The sequence below is a fragment of the Pecten maximus genome, chromosome 7, assembly GCF_902652985.1.
Source record: "Pecten maximus chromosome 7, xPecMax1.1, whole genome shotgun sequence".
NCBI lineage: Eukaryota > Metazoa > Mollusca > Bivalvia > Pectinida > Pectinidae > Pecten > Pecten maximus.
In genome coordinates, this window is record NC_047021.1 from 12,237,748 (window position 1) to 12,260,134 (window position 22,387).

Here is a 22,387-nt window from a genome sequence, read left to right on the forward strand (position 1 = left end):
TTCTGACCCCGTCTACTTTCTGAGTGAAAATTAATCTTCTAACTAATTATATAATCTAGGATATATAAATTAAATTTAACTTAATGTAGTTATTTAATCAATTTTAATTATATCAATACAAACATTTAATTATTAAGTTGTCAAAAATATAACATTCGAGTAGCATATGTAATGATACAAATGTCAGTCCAGATTTTATGATAGAGTTAATGTTCTTGATAAGACACAACCTCTGGAAACCTTGCATTGCGTGCTGCTCATGAGCATAGACATTTGAGGTTTGGACCACTTAGCCAGATGAAGTAAAAATAAGGTTTATCTGTGGTACAAAGAGGATGTCTCGAAAACCAATACTGGCGGAATTTTATATCGCAAGGTGAAACCAAAGGTGACACAGGAATGACGTTAACACAGACAGATGTCCAGTCAACATCTACAAAAATATATCAGCTTGAGGTTAAAATTGTGCATTTATATAGCAGCAAAATTAATTTCACTCGTATTTTGCATAAATTAATTTTCATGCTGTCAATGTCATACATTGATAAAATTGCGTGTACTAATAGAGAAGCTATGAAATGATTCTCAAATTAGTCTTGTTTTCTCACATTTTCAGACGTTAAAACGGGAAATGCGATGCATTCTAACTGCGAGCGAGAAAATTCACTTAAAGTGATGTATGGTTCAGTGATTGGCCTATGGGGTGCACTAGTTATAGCAAACAGTTGGAAGATTGTGCAGGTCTGCTGGATTCGTAGGATTCTTTAATAACCGTTCGTTACGTGCAACAGCTGCAACTCGGCTATACAAATTCTAGCTACCATACTTACCAGAAAATATAGCTTATGTTGTGTTTTTGGATTAATTTCGGTACATGTGTTCTATTCAACGGATTGTCATATTACATTTTCTTAAAATTGTAGAAACTTTGGATCGTGTTGAAATAAGTTATCTTATTTGTTTTTGTTGCCACATTTCCCTGATCGGGCCTCCTACTGATTCCGGGGGCCATGATGTCACAACTGATAACAAGGGCCCAATGGGCCCAAATCGCTCACCTGCAATGCAGTGATCTTTTCATATATGGATCCTGCAGTTATTTGAAAGCATGCTACAGGACCAATATAATGTCTCTCTGCACTTTGGCTTTTCACTAAAAGTCATTTAAAGATTTAAGCATACTTGATCGACGTGACCTTGAATGAAGGTCAAGGTCATTCATTTGAACAAACTTGGTAGCCCTTCACCCCAGCATGCTACAGACCCAATATCAACTCCCTGGGACTCTTGGTTATTGAGAAGAAGTCGTTTAAAGATTTTAGCCTTTTTGACCCCTGTGACCTTGAATGAAAGTCAAGGTCATTCATTTGAACAAACTTGGTAGCCCTTCACCCGAGCATGCTACAGACCCAATATCAACTCCCTGGGACTCTTGGTTATTGAGAAGAAGTCATTTAAAGATTTTAGCCTTTTTGACTCCTGTGACCTTGAATGAAAGTCAAGGTCATTCATTTGAACAAACTTGGTAGCCCTTCACCCCAGCATGCTACAGACCCAATATCAACTCCCTGGGACTCTTGGTTATTGAGAAGAAGTCGTTTAAAGATTTTAGCCTTTTTGACTCCTGTGACCTTGAATGAAAGTCAAGGTCATTCATTTGAACAAACTTGGTAGCCCTTCACCCCAGCATGCTACAGACCCAATATCAACTCCCTGGGACTCTTGGTTATTGAGAAGAAGTCGTTTAAAGATTTTAGCCTTTTTGACCCCTGTGACCTTGAATGAAAGTCAAGGTCATTCATTTGAACAAACTTGGTAGCCCTTCACCCGAGCATGCTACAGACCCAATATCAACTCCCTGGGACTCTTGGTTATTGAGAAGAAGTCGTTTAAAGATTTTAGCCTTTTTGACTCCTGTGACCTTGAATGAAAGTCAAGGTCATTCATTTGAACAAACTTGGTAGCCCTTCACCCCAGCATGCTACAGACCCAATATCAAGTCCCTGGGGCTCTTGGTTATTGAGAAGAAGTCGTTTAAAGATTTTAGCCTTTTTGACTCCTGTGACCTTGAATGAAAGTCAAGGTCATTCATTTGAACAAACTTGGGAGCCCTTCACCCCAGCATGCTACAGACCCAATATCAAGTCCCTGGGTCTTTTGGCTATTTAGAAGAAGACGTCTAATTTTTTTTTAGCCTTTTTGACTCCTGTGACCTTGAATGAAAGTCAAGGTCATTCATTTGAACAAACTTGGTAGCCCTTTACCCCAGCATGCTACAGACCCAATATCAACTCCCTGGGACTGTTGGTTGTTGAGAAGAAGTCGTTTGAAGATTTTAGCCTTTTTGACTCCTGTGACCTTGAATGAAGGTCAAGGTCGTTCATTTGAACAAACTTGGTAGCCCTTCACCCCAGCATGCTACAGGCCCAATATTAGGTCTCTAGGCCTTTTGGTTATTGAGAAGAAGTTGCTTGAATGGAAAGTTGACGCCGGACGGACGACGGACGGACGACGGACGCCGCGCCACGGCATAAGCTCACTTGCCCTTCGGGCAGGTGAGCTAATAAGTGAAACAGTTACATATCTTATCGGACAGTTTAACAAACCTATCGGACAGTTTCATAAACTTATTAAGAAACTTATAGCTATGTTTTAAATTTTGTTATGACATGATGAAGCAAAGTTGGTCTGAATTAAACAAAGAGTTAACTGACCAAAGGTCAATGTTAAAGGTCAAAGTTAAATTATGTATCTTTTAACCGATGAGCATTTTGAAGTAAAGTTGGTTGAAATTAAACAAAGAGTCAACTGAACAAAAGTCAATGTTACTGGGTCAAAAGTCAAGGTCGAATATTGTAGTTTTTTACTGAGGAAATTTTTTTTATGAAAATATGAAGCCAAGTTGATGGGAACTATACCAGTTAACAGACCAAATATCAAGGTCGGTCTCTGGGTAAAAGGTCAAGGTCATTTGATCCAAAGGTCAATCTATGGTACTTAGCTGGAGAGGTATTCAATATTTAAATAGAACAATCAAATGTAACACATGACTGTTATGCATATGTGGAGGTGGATGAAAACAAAAGTTACATGCTTCATTGCAATTGTTTTTGAAGTCTGAATGTCAAATGTCAATCTCAAGAGACATGTGCAGATGGTTTGTTGATGATACTAGGGGTTAAACTGCCACACTACTGTGCCCTGCTGACCTGTCCTGCCCTGAGTCTCATTCTGTTTTTGTACTTAAACAATTAGCATGGCCTAGCTGTGCCTTCTCATTCAGTATCACACAGTAATAAGCTTATTACAAAATAACAAATGAACCTTTAGTATTTGAATATCATTTATTTATGATGGTGCAAAATTTGTTTTACAAGGCACTGAGTGGAAAATATAGTATGGAAAGTCGACCAGCCCTCTTGCAGTAGATAGTAAGAGCATTGCAGCTAGAGTACATACTTAGTACTGGATTTCTTCAAATAAGTTAAAGCCAGTTTATATCTACACATGCATACATATCCCTTTCACACTAAAGCATGCACACACCATATACACAGACACATACATATACAAGAATGCCAGTCCCCACATGGTCATTATCCTGAAATTCACCATTATGTCCAGAAACTATGTTCAATTAATGTCCTCATCACTAAATGTACATGTGTACAATGTATACCCTGAAACTACATATACAATGTATATAAGTGTACAATGTACGTCCACGAACTACATAAGTGTACAATGTACGTCCTCGAACTACATATGTGTACAATGTATGTCCTGGAACTACATATGTGTACAATGTATGTCCAGGAACTACGTAAGTGTACAATGTACGTCCTCAAACTACATATGTGTACAATGTATGTCCTGGAAATATGTAAGTGTACAATGTACATGTATGTCCAGGAACTACGTAAGTGTACAATGTATGTCCTCAAACTACATATGTGTCCAATGTACATCTTCGAACTACAAATGTGTACAATATACGTCCTCGAACTACATGTACAGTTTATGTGTAAAATGAATGTCCTTGAACTACCATGTATATGTGTACATCCTCATCCTCACCCCCCCCCCCCCCCCCCCCCCCCCCCCCCCCCCCCCCACGTGTCCCTGCCTAGCATAGATCTCTACTCTCGAACACTATCATACTCTTATGCATGCATCCATATGTAGGGAATTTTCATCACCTTAGGTCTATCTAAATCTCAATGCTGTAAACGTTCAAATGTTAATTTAAGAGACAGTTATGTGTTTAAAAATTTAAATATTCAAGAATAACAAAAGTTAAAGGTACCACCACATTGAAACTTAGCTACACCAAACAAAATGTCCAGCATTCTAACGAGTGAACAAAGTGACAAATCTCTTTAACAAGCTGGACACATGTAATTAACGGAAGCATTGTTATAATCAGCATGAGGTCACATAAAGCAATCTAATACAACTTTAAGGTTTTTTTTTGTTTTTTTTTTACAATCATGATGATCATGAATCACTGTATTAACTGTATCAGTGAATCACTGATGATTAATCTTACAGATTCTATAAATAATTCCCAGGAGGTATATCTCTGTCAACATAATCACTAATACAGCATATATGTTATTCTGTAAATATGAGCCATTAAACTCATCTCAATTGCCTCACTTTAAAGGCCAAGGGTGAGAGACAGTTTAACCTTATACAAATATCACCATGGTTACAAGGGTGACAGACAGTTTAACCTTATACAAATATCACCATGGTTACAAGGGTGACAGACAGTTTAACCTTATACAAATATCACCATGGTTACAAGGGTGACAGACAGTTTAACCTTATACAAATATCACCATGGTTACAAGGGTGACAGACAGTTTAACCTGATACAAATATCACCATGGTTACATGGGTGACAGACAGTTTAACCTGATACAAATATCACCACGGTTACATGGGTGACAGACAGTTACCTTGGTAAACCTTATACAAATATCACCACAGTTACAAGTTGACAGTCAGTTAAACCTTATACAAATATCATCACAGGTACAAATCAATATTTTACCTTAATTTTTTATTACCAATAATTTCAAACATGAATAAGTTCCCCAGAATTAAAGAGCATAATGGAATTTTTAAAGTTTTATGTATAAGTTTGTCAATGTTGTTCTATATATGTAATTTTCTACTTAGGCTTAGAAATTGGAATCTGCACAACCTTCCACAAAAGTTGCCAAGTATGACTTCTTGTCATTCAAGCTTCAGTCAGTCTACTTTATAAAACTGGTAAGATCAAGAATACTTTTAAATGGTACGAGATTTAAGACAGCTTCATTCTTTGCACATGTAACTCATGTGTGGAAAGGAAGTAAGCAGGTGAATACATACATTGATTTTGTGTACGTAAACAGATGTAGCAACACAAGACAATACTGATTTAACATGTAAACAAAACTGTCTGTAATTAACAAGGCTTCATTTATATATCATACATATACCACAGATACAGACAAAACACTTTCTCTAATTTATGTTAATTGTATTTGACTTAAGGTTGTATAAAGAAAGGGATTCAACTTGATCATCAAATGCAGTCGATACAGCGAATACTTTAATTATAATACAATGCAATGTGTATATAGAACAAACAACAAAACTGTGGCAAACAGGGAAAATAAACATAATGATGGACATAACAATCTCTAATAAAGAGAAAACAATGTACATAGTGTACAGAGCAAAATAAAAAATCAACATGTATTTGGCATTTTCTTCATCAATTTGGTAAAATTAACAGTGAGCTGAGAAAACAGCACAGGCTATATATAGTAACTGAGTAATTATAGTGCTGACGTAATGACCTCTGATCTGGACCTAAGGACACTCGGCTCTCAGCACAGGCTATATATAGTAACTGAGTAATTATAGTGCTGAGGTAATGACCTCTGATCTGGACCTAATGACACTCGGCTCTCAGCACAGGCTATATATAGTAACTGAGTAATTATAGTGCTGAGGAAATGACCTCTGATCTGGACCTTAGGACACTCGGCTCTCAGCACAGGCTATATATAGTAACTGAGTAATTATAGTGCTGACGTAATGACCTCTGATCTGGACCTAAGGACACTCGGGCTCTCAGCACAGGCTATATATAGTAACTGAGTAATTATAGTGCTGAGGAAATGACCTCTGATCTGGACCTTAGGACACTCGGCTCTCAGCACAGGCTATATATAGTAACTGAGTAATTATAGTGCTGACGTAATGACCTCTGATCTGGACCTTAGGACACTCGGCTCTCAGCGCAGGCTATATATAGTAACTGAGTAATTATAGTGCTGACGTAATGACCTCTGATCTGGACCTAAGGACTCTCAGCTCTCAGCACAGGCTATATATAGTAACTGAGTAATTATAGTGCTGACGTAATGACCTCTGATCTGGACCTTAGGACTCTCAGCTCTCAGCACAGGCTATATATAGTAACTGAGTAATTATAGTGCTGACGTCATGACCTCTGATCTGGACTTTAGCACTCTCAGCTGACATAATGACCTCTAATCTGAACCTTATGACTAAGAATCCTACTAATACTTTATTTTCTTTCAAATGTTGTGAAAAGGCATGCTGGAATATTTTTTGTGCTAACTGTTATGGCTTTGTCCATTTCAATTTAAAATTGTTTTCTATAACAATCTGATCTCTCCTGGAAGACTTGACTTAGATCTACAAGTATCTTTAAAAAAACCTCTATTGATTTGTCCACTTCAAAATCTATCTGGGGTAAACTGAAATGTCTGTCTTTATCTAGTTTTGAAAAAACTGTGGAATGATGTGATTTTGTATAAACATACATAAGACAACAGCTACTTCAATTCTTGGGAAAAGTCATGAAGGTAAAGGTGAGAGGTCATTCTGACAACACTACAATGCAAGAGTGCAATCAACAAGGCTACTATCTTCATATCACAGTAACTTTTCTGGAATTACAGACATTCAAACAAGTTATATAATACTTTTCAATAAAAATGAGCATAATGAATAGAGGTTTTAACTTATAAAACACAATCCATTCCAACCATTAAGTTGTATTCAAAAACAATTTAAAACAGAAGATTGGTATATTTCATTATATATTGGAATAACATAGTCTGTAGAATCCAAATCTATTGCATTACATGACAAAGAAAGAAATACATGTATTGGCAGTTTATATGGCAATGAGTTCTACAGCATATGATGCTCTCTTCATCTATCACAATTTGTAGGTACAGATGTAAATAGTATAGTTTCATTGGGGGGAGTCTATAACAGTAGATTCAATTTAAAAACAACTTCATTTCAAACCATCTTACAATGTATGACTGCTTTTAGACTCTTGCCCAGAGTGGAACTTAAATCAATTCAAAAATATACAAGAACAAAAGAAGGGGACTGTTTTTGCCACTTGTCTATAGAGGTGGTGATTTATAAAACTGACTGGGTACTTACATACCAGTTTTAAACTGCAGGTCAGGAATGGTATTTCAACATCACAGGATCTACGATATTCATGAGAAAAATGTTTGTCCAGTTATTAGACAATTGTTAAGTGGAATAATTGGATTAAAAACTACCATACATTGTTTTGTTTTCACTGACATAATTGTTATTAAATAGATATTGACAATTGTTTTCTGCCAACTGATTAATATCATACCAATAATAATGACCTACTGATTTCTCACATAGAAAAATCACATTATATTGTATCAATTAAAACATACCATGTTTTTTTGTAAATATCGCAGATCCAATGTGTTTAAGTTGATTGTATACAGTATTCCAATCTCACCCTTTGTTCAGAGGTTAGCCCGTTCTCATAAACAACCAACATAAGAATATCAACTTTTGGTAAGTGGCCTGACATTGATTTTTATTTGATGAAATGGTTATTAATTACAATTAGACAAAATTACACGGGTATCAAATTAATTTCAAACCAGATTTTAACAGAATTAAAGAAAAAATAAGAAATAAAATATACCCCAAAACAATAATATCTTCATGTATTCGAAGTTTTTTTTGTAATTTTAGGCCACAATCATCGAAGAATTTCCACAAGCAGTGAAAAAATTCTAACTTTTCTGAAAAACAACATACATGCAGTACAATGGATTTTCTTAAAACAATAGGCACTCATCTGATGAAGTCAAGAAATATGTCTTCACTATCGTTGGCACTTGTCTATACTTAGGTAGTCCACATGTCTGAGACATCAGACATAGAACTCCACTAGCTAATAGGAATTACCATATTTCCATATGTAAATATGTATAATGGTAGGTTATCACAGTCGGCGGGTCAATAAATATTGAAATAAACGAGACATCATTCATTTGCCTCGTTCATTTTATATGATGAGATGGGTGTGATCCTACAGGATGTTGCTGTGTCAAGCTGAGGTATGTCCTACAACGGTCACGTAACTGTCCCCTGCATTCTCCTTCCTGGAGCTGACAGATGACGTCTTACATCGATGTGCCGGAATCCTCCCGGAGACAAACTCATTGTTATTACTCTAGTGGACTCCAGTTTTCTACAAAGAGAAGATAAGACTAAAATTAGTAAAATTTAGGAAACAATACACTTCATGAAATATTGAAATATTTCTGAGAAAAAACAACATCAACTACTTCAATACATGTATGGTTTATTGTTAAACTTAAAAGTATTTTCTTGTTTTACAAGAAACATCCACACATTCTGTTTACTTATTCAATAACAAAATATAGTCACCAAAAGTTAACAAAGGCCTCTATCAAAATCCAGCTTGGAAAGGAACCTGGTGCTTTAAATGGTTACAAAGTGTATACATGTACAGTAAGATTTACTGGATTCTAACTACATTGATATTGTGCCACACCCTGACAGTCATCTACACATTTGTAAAATACAGCATTGCAAAACAAAATAGAAAACAATGTACACAACAAAGAGAGTGTAAGACTAGATGTGTGAATCCATACAAGGATAGATGGATAAGACAGGACGGACAGGAGGTAAGGATGAACAGTAGAGCAAAACAGAAAAAATAGGATGTAAACCATTTAAGTCATGATCCTGCCAAATGATAATATTTTATTTTATTGATCCTCATCTTAACTTACGAAGCAAAATTGGTTTTGTAATACAGTAAATTGGAAAAAATTCAATTTTAATGGACAACTGGGCTATAATAAAAATCCAATTTTAATGGGCAATAGACCTAGGGCTCTTATAAAAATCCAATTTTAATGGGCAATAGGCCTAGGGCTGTTATAAAAATCCAATTTTAATGGGCAATAGGCCTAGGGCTGTTATAAAAATCCAATTTTAATGGGCAATAGGCCTAAGGGCTATTATAAAAATTTAATTTTAATGGCAGACTGGGCTATTATAAAAAATTCAATTTAAATGACAATGGGGCTAAAAATGCAATTTTAATGAACAACTGGGCTATATAATAAATACCCAATTTTAATGGACAAAAGGGTTATTATGAAAATCCAAATTTGATGGATAATAAGGCTATGATAAAAAAAAATTCCAATTTTAATGGACAACGAGGCTATAATACAAAAAAAAAAAAAATCAATTTTAATGAACAAAGGAACAAAAGCTGATTTCAACAAAGTTTTATGAATTCAAGATTTCAGGGTCTTGACCAATGGAAATCTTTATACACAGAGACAATTAGTTGTATCCTTCAGTGTGTATCAAGTCTAATTACTTCAAGTAGACTAAGGTTCTTCCATTAAATATCCATGATTTCTGTCAGGGAAAATTAGGTATCATAATCTGCAGTATTTCTAGTGTATGAAGATTTAATGAAGTCATAGACACCAAACCCACTGAACCACAGGAACACATGAACTGAGTCACCACTACCGTTACAAAATCTCAGATTCCTAAGTCGAGTTCAACATGTTTTGAATCTCAAATTCCTATGTCGAGTTCAACATGTTTTGAATCTCAGATTCCTAAGTCGAGTTCAACATGTTTTGAATCTCAAATTCCTATGTCGAGATCAACATGTTTTGAATCTCAGATTCCTAAATCGAGTTCAACATGTTTTGAATCTCGGATTCCTAAGTCGAGTTCAACATGTTTTAAATCTCAGATTTGTAAGTAGTTTCAACATGTTTTGAATCTCAGATTTGTAAGTAAGTTCAACATGTTTTAAATCTCGAATTTGTAAGTAAGTTCAACATGTTTTTGAGTAGAGTTTTGAGGATGACAAAGACAGAATGTGAGGTTATGAACAATATGATCGACATATAGAGTTAAACATTAAACAATACAGTACTATATAGGCCCCGTACAGATACCAAAACCGCCAATTACCTGGAATGTCGTAAGATTGGGAACATATGGTCGATGACTGTGCAAGCGAGATCTGTTCAAATGGAAACACCTGCACATTTACGCACAAATAATGCATGCATTGACATAATAAAGCTACATGGCTTGCACCGGTTTTAATCATGCTCTGCATTACGATGGTTAAAAATGCAGACAATGTAATTACATATACATAAAATAATGTGTTCTGCAAAGCTGCTATTTCTGTCTTTTTTCTCAATGACTCAATACTTTAATCATGAACACTTGATCGATAGAAATTTCAATTATGTTTTGAAAAAAGTTTACTGTATACAAAAGCTCTCAAATAACACAGAAAATAAATGACATTGATAATATTTATTGGACTTTTGTTGTTAAATATAAGCTAAAAAAATGAAATAAAATAAAAAACCAAACCATTTTTTTTTTAATTCTAACAAATTCTACTCACATAATAAACAAGATTATTTTAAAGCAAATTTGTATTAAGATGTAAAATAAATACTAGATATCCACCAAATAAAATAGTTGAGTTGCCAAGCAAAGCTTCCGGTCAACCAGCACACTGCTAGCAAACAAACCACATAGAATACAAACAGGAACAACAAACACTGGACAAGACATGATCAATACAGGATACTGTGTTGGTGAGGGATTCCTTCATACAGGAGACTGTGTTGGTGAGGGATTCCTCCATACAGGAGACTGTGTTGGTGAGGGATTCCTCCATACAGGAGACTGTGTTGGTGAGGGATTCCTCCCTACAGGAGACTGTGTAGGTGAGGGATTCATCCCTACAGGAGACTGTGTAGGTGAGGGATTCCTCCATACAGGAGACTGTGTAGGTGAGGGATTCCTCCATACAGGAGACTGCGTAGTTGAGGGATTCCTCCATACAGGAGACTGTGTAGGTGAGAGATTCCTCCATACAGGAGACTGTGTTGGTGAGAGATTCCTCCATACAGGAGACTGTGTAGGTGAGGGATTCCTCCCTACAGGAGACTGTGTAGGTGAGGGATTCATCCATACAGGAGACTGTGTAGGTGAGGGATTCCTCCATACAGGAGACTGTGTAGGTGAGGGATTCCCCCATACAGGAGACTGTGTAGGTGAGGGATTCCTCTATACAGGAGACTGTGTAGGTGAGGGATTCCTCTATACAGGACACTGTGTAGGTGAGGGATTCCTCTATACAGGAGACTGTGTAGGTGAGGGATTCCCCCATACAGGAGACTGTGTAGGTGAGGGATTCCCCCATACTGGAGACTGCGTATGTGAGAGATTCGTCTATACAGGAGACTGTGTAGGTGAGGTATTCCTCCATACAGGAGACTGTGTAGGTGAGGGATTCCCCCATACAGGAGACTGTGTAGGTGAGGGATTCCTCCATACAGGAGACTGTGTAGGTGAAGAATTCCTCCATACAGGAGGCTGTGTAGGTGAGGGATTCCTCCATACAGGACACTGTGTAGGTGACGGATTCATCCATACAGGAGACTGTGTTGGTGAGGGATTCCTCCATACAGGAGACTGTGTAGGTGAGGGATTTCTCCATACAGGAGACTGTGTTAGTGAGGGATTCCTCCATACAGGAGACTGTGTAGATGAGGGATTCCTCCATACAGGAGACTGTGTTGGTGAGGGATTCCTCCATACAGGAGACTGTGCAGGTGAGGGATTCCTCCATACAGGAGACTGTGTTAGTGAGGGATTCCTCCATACAGGAGACTGTGTAGATGAGGGATTCCTCCATACAGGACACTGTGTAGGTGAGGGATTCCTCCATACAGGAGACTGCGTAGGTGAGGGATTCCTCCATACAGAAGACTGCGTAGGTGAGGGATTCCTCCATACAGGAGACTGTGTAGGTGAGGGATTCTTCCATACAGGAGACTGTGTAGGTGAGGGATTCCTCCATACAGGAGACTGTGTAGGTGAGGGATTCCTCCATACAGGAGACTGTGTTGGTGAGGGATTCCTCCATACAGGAGACTGCGTAGGTGAGGGATTCCTCCATACAGGAGACTGCGTAGGTGAGGGATTCCTCCATACAGGAGACTGCGTAGGTGAGGGATTCTTCCATACAGGAGACTGCGTAGGTGAGGGATTCCTCCATACAGGAGACTGCGTAGGTGAGGGATTCCTCCATACAGGAGACTGTGTAGGTGAGGGATTCCTCCATACAGGAGACTGTGTAGGTGAGGGATTCTTCCATACAGGAGACTGTGTAGGTGAGGGATTCCTCCATACAGGACACTGTGTAGGTGAGGGATTCATCCATACAGGAGACTGTGTAGGTGAGGGATTCCTCCATACAGGAGACTGTGTAGGTGAGGGATTCCTCCATACAGGAGACTGTGTAGGTGAGGGATTCCTCCATACTGGAGACTGTGTAGGTGAGGGATTCCTCCATACAGGAGACTGTGTAGGTGAGGGATTCCTCCATACAGGAGACTGCGTAGGTGAGGGATTCCTCCATACAGGAGACTGTGTAGGTGAGGGATTCCTCCATACAGGAGACTGTGTAGGTGAAGGATTCCTCCCTACGGGAGACTGTGTAGGTGAGGGATTCCTCCATACAGGAGACTGTGTAGGTGAGGGATTCCCCCATACAGGAGACTGTAGGTGAAGGATTCCTCCATACAGGAGACTGTGTAGGTGAGGGATTCCTCCATACAGGAGACTGTGTAGGTGAGGGATTCCCCCATACAGGAGACTGTGTAGGTGAGGGATTCCTCCATACAGGAGACTGTGTAGGTGAGGGATTCCTCCATACAGGAGACTGTGTTGGTGAGGGATTCCTCCATACAGGAGACTGTGTTGGTGAGGGATTCCTCCATACAGGAGACTGTGTAGGTGAGGGATTCCTCCATACAGGAGACTGTGTAGGTGAGGGATTCCTCCATACAGGAGACTGTGTAGGTGAGGGATTCCTTCATACAGGAGACTGTGTAGGTGAGGGATTCCTCCATACAGGAGACTGTGTAGGTGAGGAATTCCTCCATACAGGAGACTGTGTAGGTGAGGGATTCCTCCATACAGGAGACTGTGTAGGTGAGGGATTCCTCCATACAGGAGACTGTGTAGGGGAGGGATTCCTCCATACAGGAGACTGTGTAGGTGAGGGATTCCTCCATACAGGAGACTGTGTAGGTGAGGGATTCCTCCATACAGGAGACTGTGTAGGTGAGGGATTCCTCCATACAGGAGACTGTGTAGGTGAGGGATTCCTCCATACAGGAGACTGTGTAGGTGAGGGATTCCTCCATACAGGAGACTGTGTAGGGGAGGGATTCCTCCATACAGGAGACTGTGTTGGTGAGGGATTCCTCCATACAGGAGACTGTGTAGGTGAGGGATTCCTCCATACAGGAGACTGTGTAGGTGAGGGATTCATAACATACATTACGGATGTCATGTGCAGATATAAGGAATAATGGAAATGGGGAAGGTTGGGGTCAGGAGGTAATTTGAGGAGTATCATCCAGTTTGGAGAATGTTTAGTTAAAAAATGGGTAGTTAAGGTGGAATATAATAATATAAAGAAATATGGGAAGGACATGGGGAATGTCAGAAGGAGGAGTTAAATGAATATTTCCAATTATCATAAATATCACAGTCTGTGTAGCTGGAACATATATCAAATGACATCTGCAAAGGTGAAGGAAGCCAGACAAATACACAGGTAGGATTTTCATAGGGCTGCGCACTACATCAGTAGGCAAGTTACCAATATAAATGTATGTAACGTATGTATATTGTTTTGTAAGATTCCAATAGGTATCTACAGTGATATGTTACAATGGTGCTATTTTTAGTTGTGACCTTGTTTATGTTCTCAAACAATAACCTTGCATAACATTTACCTTTTTTTATTGACAAGAAAAAACTAAATAAAACATTAAAACTTATCTATGAAAAAAAACACAACACATTATTGATGAGTCTTTACTGAAAAAATAAAACAAATTAAGGAAAATTCAACATAATTTTACGAACACAAAATCAGCCTTCTACTGTCTACAGTCTGAATGTGAGTTAAATCAAACAATTCATGCTATGTACAGCATTGTCAAACCATGGGTATTAAATATATGGATACCTTGAAGCTAGAGTATGCAGTCATGCATCTGCTGCTCAATACCCTACAACAAGCAGGGCCACACCTGCTTAACTACACAACAACACAGGAAATACACAACACTTTATCAATTTATTGTATACTATGTAGGTACTAAATCACTGAATCATTTTTTTATTCTTTTATTTCATTTGCTTCTTATATTCAATAATTGAAATACAAAATTGTAATAATTAATAGAAAGATCAGGTCTTTATAATTTGCCATCACACAGCTAGACTCCCCTCCTCTACTCATGCCCGTCGCCTTTTAGATCATAATACGGTGATGCATGCACTTGGTTTGTGATCGTTATTGCTACAGATTATAATGTTTCTGACCAGTAATACCAGGGCCCTTTTTTTCGTCTTCTGATTTACATATCTCTGATATTTTCCGATGCTGCTGAAAGTTTAATTCAATATCATTTACATATTTCGTGTTTTTTTTTGTAAATACCACTGAATTATAATGAGATTTGAAAATGTTTCTAGATCTGGATATAAGCCCTATACATATTATTATATAACATGTTACAAATGAAGACAGCATCAAAAGCAGTATTTTCTGCAGTTGCACCAAATATTCCAAAAAAGAAAGAATAATATAATTGAAATCCAAAGCCAAAACCAAGAAGTTGTTTTCTTATGTAATATTTGAAAGTTGATACAAAAAAGGAGAAAAAAAAAATGAAATATAAGACGTTATGCCAGAGAACATTTAGGTTATGTGATGACAACCACAATCTATCGTGAATGTGAACTGTACACGGGAGATTTCACCGTTTACCTCTTCTTCGTGGTTTGCTGTTGCATGTTAAGCAAAGGTCCGAGACGAACATAAATCTCCCTAGGTTGGGAAGAAACAGAATAGGAATGTTATCATTTCTGGGCATATAATCCCGTCATTTACCAACTAAAAATTGCCAGTAATTTTACAAAATATACACAAGAACATGATTCAGCCACTAAAATAACGATGCACCAACATAAAATAAATCTTACAATTAAATGAAGCAATGCACTGAGATATTGTAAGTATGAGACATCGGCAAGGTGTCTATTGCAGCTTTGGAAGGTTTGCATGTTAAAAAAGCATAATGATATGAATACATGCAAGGACATACCCCCAGTACAGGTATTCATTGTCTGAAGAGATCATTTTTTCACCGATCGACAAATATCCAAGGCTGTGACATATTTTTACCTATCAACAAATATCTAGGGCTGTGGACATATTTTTACCCATCGACAAATATCCAAGGCTGTGGACATATTTTTACCCATCGACAAACATATCAAGGGCTGTGGACATATTTTTACATATCAACAAATATCCAGGGCTGTGGACAACCTCCGAAGACCAACATACAACGTATCAAGTTTGAAATTCTGAAATTAACAGGTTTTTTGATAAATCCAATTTTGTCGGAGTAACATCCATGTTTTTTATGTTTATTTTAATGATGCTAAATGTCAATGTGTATACATTACATAGGATATGGGTTCGAGGAGAAAGCAACATCACATTCAGCAGGGACTATATAAGTGCATGTAACCAGCAGAAGTACAGATTACCTCTGTGGATACTAGTGTGGAATGGAAGGAGTGTGATTTTAGCTGTCACAAATGCTACATAGGGGACTAAAAACAGGGAAGGAGTGTGATTTAAGCTGTCACAAATGCTACATAGGGGACGAAAAACACAGTCAATAAATAGAAAGCTTGGGAAAGCAGTGATGGGTTTTGTGGAACAAAATCAGTGAAATTGATTACAGCGTACATGGAGAATGAGAGCATAAGTTAAAAGACATAACTACAGATTATCTTTATCATAGAAAACAAAGCTGGTACTTCAGTGTTTTATGCTAAAGTTTTTAACTTTCAAATTTATGTAAGTAACAGAGATTAACCTTCTGTAGCATCTAAACCTTTGACAAGACAGACAAGGATCTGGGGTCCCACAGGCACAACACTATATATAGCCATATAACTTTATATACAGGAGATCTTAATTTCACACTAGAAGCATTGTGCTTCAGTATGTTTTTACATCAAATATTGACAGGAAACCAATCATTATTGTTTGTTAAAATTTGTCACATGGCAATGATAATTCTTATTTGAATAGCAATTAAAAGTGATATTTACATTGTAAGTGATACTTTAAAAGGTTGTATCTGTACAGTGGTGTTTTTCCTTGGTATTTCTTGAAAATCAAATTGGCCAAATCGAGGAAATTTTTTAGATATACATTATGTTAAAAACTATCATGCTAATAATTGTTTCATGAGTGTCATGCATGATACCAACTTTGTAGATCCTAATTTTACATTATTCAGTGGACCCTCGATAATCCGAACACCTTCGTTCCCAGTCCAAACCGTCCGGATTACGAGTTTTCTGGACTGCCGAATTTCGTGTACCAGGTCAAAAAAATTGTTGTGTAAGAGTTATCTCCCTTGATTATATACAATCCGGGACGTTTCATAAACACGTCTAATTGTCAGACTTTTTAACAATAAATATACTTCTCATATGATTCTTTTTTTTGTTTTGTAGAAAGTAAAAAATAAACTGTTTTTAAAAGAACATGTAAAGCGAAAGTTGTTTTATTTATAGTGGGCATATGTGACCTACAAACAACACACATGTGTCATGTCCCGGAGGTTCACAAACAAGTAGAAATTACAAACGTTAAATACCTTAAATAAAATATCCCGATTTTACAACTTACTGTCAGTCTATGTTTTTTTTATGATTTTTACGTACCAGAAACCCCAAGCTATCTATTTAAAAGTACGCGACACCAGCGAGAACTACCCAAGATGTCCGATAATTATTCAACCCGTATTCACTTAACAATGTGACGCTTAGTTAAGTATCAGAAGACTATTGACTAATTTGTGTGTAATCAACCCAGTTCTTGTGATCACTGCTTAATACGTAAATGTGTATGTAATTAATAACATGCAACTTTCAACGAGTCGTCGTTTCACGTAACGTTAACGGTGTTACAATCCCGATATCCGTGTTTACCCAATACAAGTGTTACTGATGTTAATTACCGATCATAAATTGAACTGAATGTTTGTGCATAAATTCTGTAACAATTAGGTCGTAGAGAAAAAGCAATGTACCGTTATAAAAACAAAAGCTACACATTGGAACACAGGTAAACACCCGGGGCTATGACCTGGCAGCAGTCGCTATGACTATGCACAGTGTCAAGCGATATTCTGTACAGCTGTCGACACGGGTGACTTGCCCCGACATTTTTTTCTCCTCGTGGTGAAAAAATCGTCCGGATTATTGAGGGAAATTTACTAATGAAAAGTACGTTTCGTTCCCAAAATGGTGTAACTTCCCGCATTTACCCAACAGGCTGTAGAATTTTTAACATATACCTGGTACAGTTGCCTTAAATTGCAGGCTTTCTGTTGAAGCAGGCTAACAGCCATTTCTCTTTAGAGGTACAAAGTAGAAAGTTGTTTATTGCATGCAGCTTTGGGAAGTTTACATATGTTTAAAAACCATATTGTCATCATACCCCCAGTTACTATTAGGTATTTATTCTGTCTGAAGATGTGGACTCCATATAGTTCTTTTTTTTCTCTAATGTGCATATGAATGAGTCGTATGTCAGTACATGAACATAATGAACATTAATATGGACTCCAATAATGATCACAAAAATATATGTACATTCTGTATATAATGAACATAATACTATGGATTCCAACAATGATCGCCAAAAATATATGTATATAATGAACATTACTATGGAATCCAACAATGATCGCCAAAAATATACGAGTGAATACAGGGTACATGAATTACCCAGTAGTTCGTTTGTTTGTTTTTAGTTTAATGTCCTATTAACAGCCAGGGTCATTTAAGGACGTGCCAGGTTTGGAGGTTGAGGAAAGCTGGAGTACCCGGAGAAAAACCACCAACCTACGGTTTCGAACTCACCACCTAGAGGTAGAGAGCTAGTGATAAAGTGTTGGAACACCTTAACCACTTAGCCACCGCGGCCCCGGTAGTAATTACCTAGAGGTGGAGGGCTAGTGCTAAAGTGTCAGAACACCTTGACCACTCGGCCCCAAGACCCCGGTAGTAATTACCTAGAGGTGGAGGGCTAGTGCTAAAGTGTCAGAACACCTTAACCACTCAGCCACCGCGGCCCCGGTAGTAATTACTTAGAGCGGTGGAGGTCTTGTGATAAAGTGTCAGAACACCTTAACCACTCAGCCACCGCGACCCCGGTAGTAATTACCTATAGGTGGAGGGCTAGTGATGAAGTGTCGGAACACCTTAACCACTCGGCCACCGCGGCCCCGGTAGTAATTACCTAGAGCGGTGGAGGTCTTGTGATAGAGTATCGGAACACCTTAACCACTCGGCCACCGCGGCCCCGGTAGTAATTACCTAGAGGTGAAGGGCTAGTGATAAAGTGTCGGAACACCTTAACCACTCGGCCACCGCGGCCCCGGTAGTAATTACCTAGAGGTGAAGGGCTAGTCAGATAAAGTGTCGGAACACCTTAACCACTCGGCCACCGCGGCCCCGGTAGTAATTACCTAGAGGTGAAGGGCTAGTCAGATAAAGTGTCGGAACACCTTAACCACTCGGCCACCGCGGCCCCGGTAGTAATTACCTAGAGGTGAAGGGCTAGTGATAAAGTGTCGGAACACCTTAAACACTTGGCCACCGCGGCCCCGGTAGTACTTACATAGAGCGGTGGAGGGCTAGTGATAAAGTGTCGGAACACCTTAACCACTCGGCCACCGCGGCCCCGGTAGTATTTACCTAGAGGTGTGTAGGTAATGTATACAACATAACAGCACTATATACAAGTAATAAAAAAAATCAGAAAGCAAACTAGATCCATATACATTATATGTACCATGCAAAGATGAATTATTTATCTCTAAATAGTCTCCAACTTAAAACACTTATCTCTTAAAGAATCCAATAGAAATTGAAGATAATTTTAAACCCAATTGTGACAACAAAGTCTTTGATGTTTCAACATTCCTGAACATGACACAGATAAATACATACATAATTTGTGAGAACCTGTTATCTACTGATGAGTTACAGGATAAACAGATTTTTAAAGAAAGTCAACAATTGTAGATATACATGTGTACTTTCCTTCATTAAGATTGTACATATTGATTAATTTGACCTGTCTGTATACTTAAGACAAAGAATGCTGATGTGTCTTACATTTATATGTATATGAAATACTTTGTCCTGTCTGTAGACTAGACATTGAACACTCATGTGTCTTACATTTATATGTGTATGAAATACTTTGTCCTGTCTGTAGACTAGACATTGAACACTTGTGTGTCTGACATTTATATAACTAGACATTGAACACTTGTGTGTCTGACATTTATATAACTAGACATTGAACACTCGTGTGTCTGACATTTATATGTTTATGAAATACTTTGTCCTGTCTGTAGACTACACACATTGAACACTTGTGTGTCTGACATTTATATAACTAGACATTGAACACTCGTGTGTCTGACATTTATATGTGTATGAAATACTTTGTCCTGTCTGTAGACTACACACATTGAACACTTGTGTGTCTGACATTTATATAACTAGACATTGAACACTTAATTGTGTGTCTGACATTTATATGTTTATGAAATACTTTGTCTTGTCTGTAGACTAGACACTGAGCACTTGTGTGTCTGACATTTATATAACTAGACATTGAACACTCGTGTGTCTGACATTTATATGTTTATGAAATACTTTGTCCTGTCTGTAGACTAGACACTGAGCACTTGTGTGTCTGACATTTATATAACCAGACATTGAACACATGTGTGTCTGACATTTATATGTGTATGAAATACTTTGTCCTGTCTGTAGACTACACACATTGAACACTCGTGTGTCTGACATTTATATGTTTATGAAATACTTTGTCCTGTCTGTAGAACATTCATTATATATAATGTTGGGTTTATCACTCAGTAAACTGAGTGAGCTTTACTTAGTGAGCCAGTGTGATTTTTAGATGGAACTAAATCTTTTAGCAGCTGTTGGCTAAAGTAAAGAATGTTATATAGGAGGCTTAGGATGTTTTTTAGGGGAATTTGAAGAGATGTTTGCCTAATACAGCATCAACATGACAGCTCATGATTTGATATTGTTTTTTGCTGTGGGTTTATTACAGGTTATTAGTTACCAAACACCTTATTATGTATGACAGACTGGTGTACGTAACTAACATTAGTAGCCCATCACATCTAACTCAACACATAGTGAGGATTTATTTATGTTGGACAAAGATGTGAATGCCAGATTAAATTCTAAAGGAGCAAGACTATCAACTCAGACCCTTTCTTCTCTTTTCTAACTGACATTCTGCTGTGTCTAACTGACCTTCTGATATGTCTAGCTGACCTTCTGATATGTCTAGCTGACCTTCTGATATGTCTAGCTGACCTTCTGATATGTCTAGCTGACCTTCTGATATGTCTAATTGACCTTCTGATATGTCTAACTGACCTTCTGATATGTCTAATTGACCTTCTGATATGTCTAACTGATCTTCTGCTATGTCTAACTGACCTTCTGCTGTGTCTAACTGACCTTCTACTGTGTCTAACTGACCTTCTACTGTGTCTAACTGACCTTCTACTACTGTCTAACTGACCTTCTACTGTCTAACTGACCTTCTGATTGTCTCTGATATGTCTAGCTGACCTTAGTCTACTGTGTCAACTGACCTTCTGCTATGTCTCACTGATCCTCTGATATGTCTAACTGACCTTCTGATATGTCTAACTGACCTTCTGATATGTCTAATTGACCTTCTACTGTGTCTAACTGACCTTCTGATATGTCTCAGTGATCCTCTGATATGTCAACTGACCTTCTGATATGTCTAACTGACCTTCTGATATGTCTAACTGACCTTCTACTGTGTCTAACTGACCTTCTGATATGTCTAACTGACCTTCTGATATGTCTAATTGACCTTCTGATATGTCTAACTGACCTTCTGATATGTCTAACTGACCTTCTGATATGTCTAACTGACCTTCTACTGTCTAACTGACCTTCTATGTCTAACTGACCTTCTGATATGTCTAACTGACCTTCTGATATGTCTTACTGACCTTCTGATATGTCTAATTGACCTTCTGATATGTCTAATTGACCTTCTGATATGTCTAACTGACCTTCTGATATGTCTAACTGACCTTCTGATATGTCTAACTGACCTTCTGATATGTCTAACTGATCTTCTGCTATGTCTAACTGACCATCTGATATGTCTAACTGACCTTCTGATATGTCTAACTGACCTTCTGATATGTCTAACTGATCTTCTGCTATGTCTAACTGACCTTCTGATATGTCTAACTGATCTTCTGCTATGTCTAACTGATCTTCTGCTATGTCTAACTGACCTTCTGATATGTCTAACTGACCTTCTGATATGTCTAACTGATCTTCTGCTATGTCTAACTGACCTTCTGATAAGTCTAATTGATCTTCTGCTATGTCTAATTGACCTTCTGATATGTCTAACTGACCTTCTGCTGTGTCTAACTGACCTTCTGATATGTCTAACTGACCTTCTACTGTGTCTAGCTGACCTTCTGATATGTCTTATTGACCTTCTGATATGTCTAACTGACCTTCTGATATGTCTAATTGACCTTCTGATATGTCTAATTGACCTTCTGATATGTCTAACTGACCTTCTGCTATGTCTAACTGACATTCTATTGTGTCTAACTGACCTTCTGATATGTCTAACTGACCTTCTGATATGTCTAACTGACCTACTGCTATGTCTAACTGACCTTCTGATATGTCTAACTGACCTTCTGTTATGTCTAACTGACCTTCTACTGTG

General features: G+C 37.8%; 1 protein-coding gene across 10 annotated transcripts in view; it reads right to left on the bottom strand.

Moving 5' to 3' along the window:
- Window positions 1-4,450: 4,450 nt before the first annotated feature.
- LOC117331622 overlaps window positions 4,451-22,387 on the bottom strand; it is a 52,855-nt gene continuing 34,918 nt past the window's right edge. For 5 of the 10 annotated variants that reach the window (XM_033890451.1, XM_033890449.1, XM_033890448.1 and 2 more), the window contains 3 exons: window positions 15,272-15,331; window positions 10,363-10,414; window positions 4,451-8,575 (listed from right to left, as the gene is read on the bottom strand). In XM_033890451.1, coding sequence (XP_033746342.1) covers window positions 8,558-8,575; window positions 10,363-10,414; window positions 15,272-15,331 — 130 coding nt within the window. In that variant the 3' untranslated portion in view covers window positions 4,451-8,557. The remainder of the gene's footprint in view (window positions 8,576-10,362; window positions 10,415-15,271; window positions 15,332-22,387) is intronic. The other 5 variants (XR_004533613.1, XR_004533615.1, XR_004533614.1 and 2 more) reach the window with 5 other exon arrangements.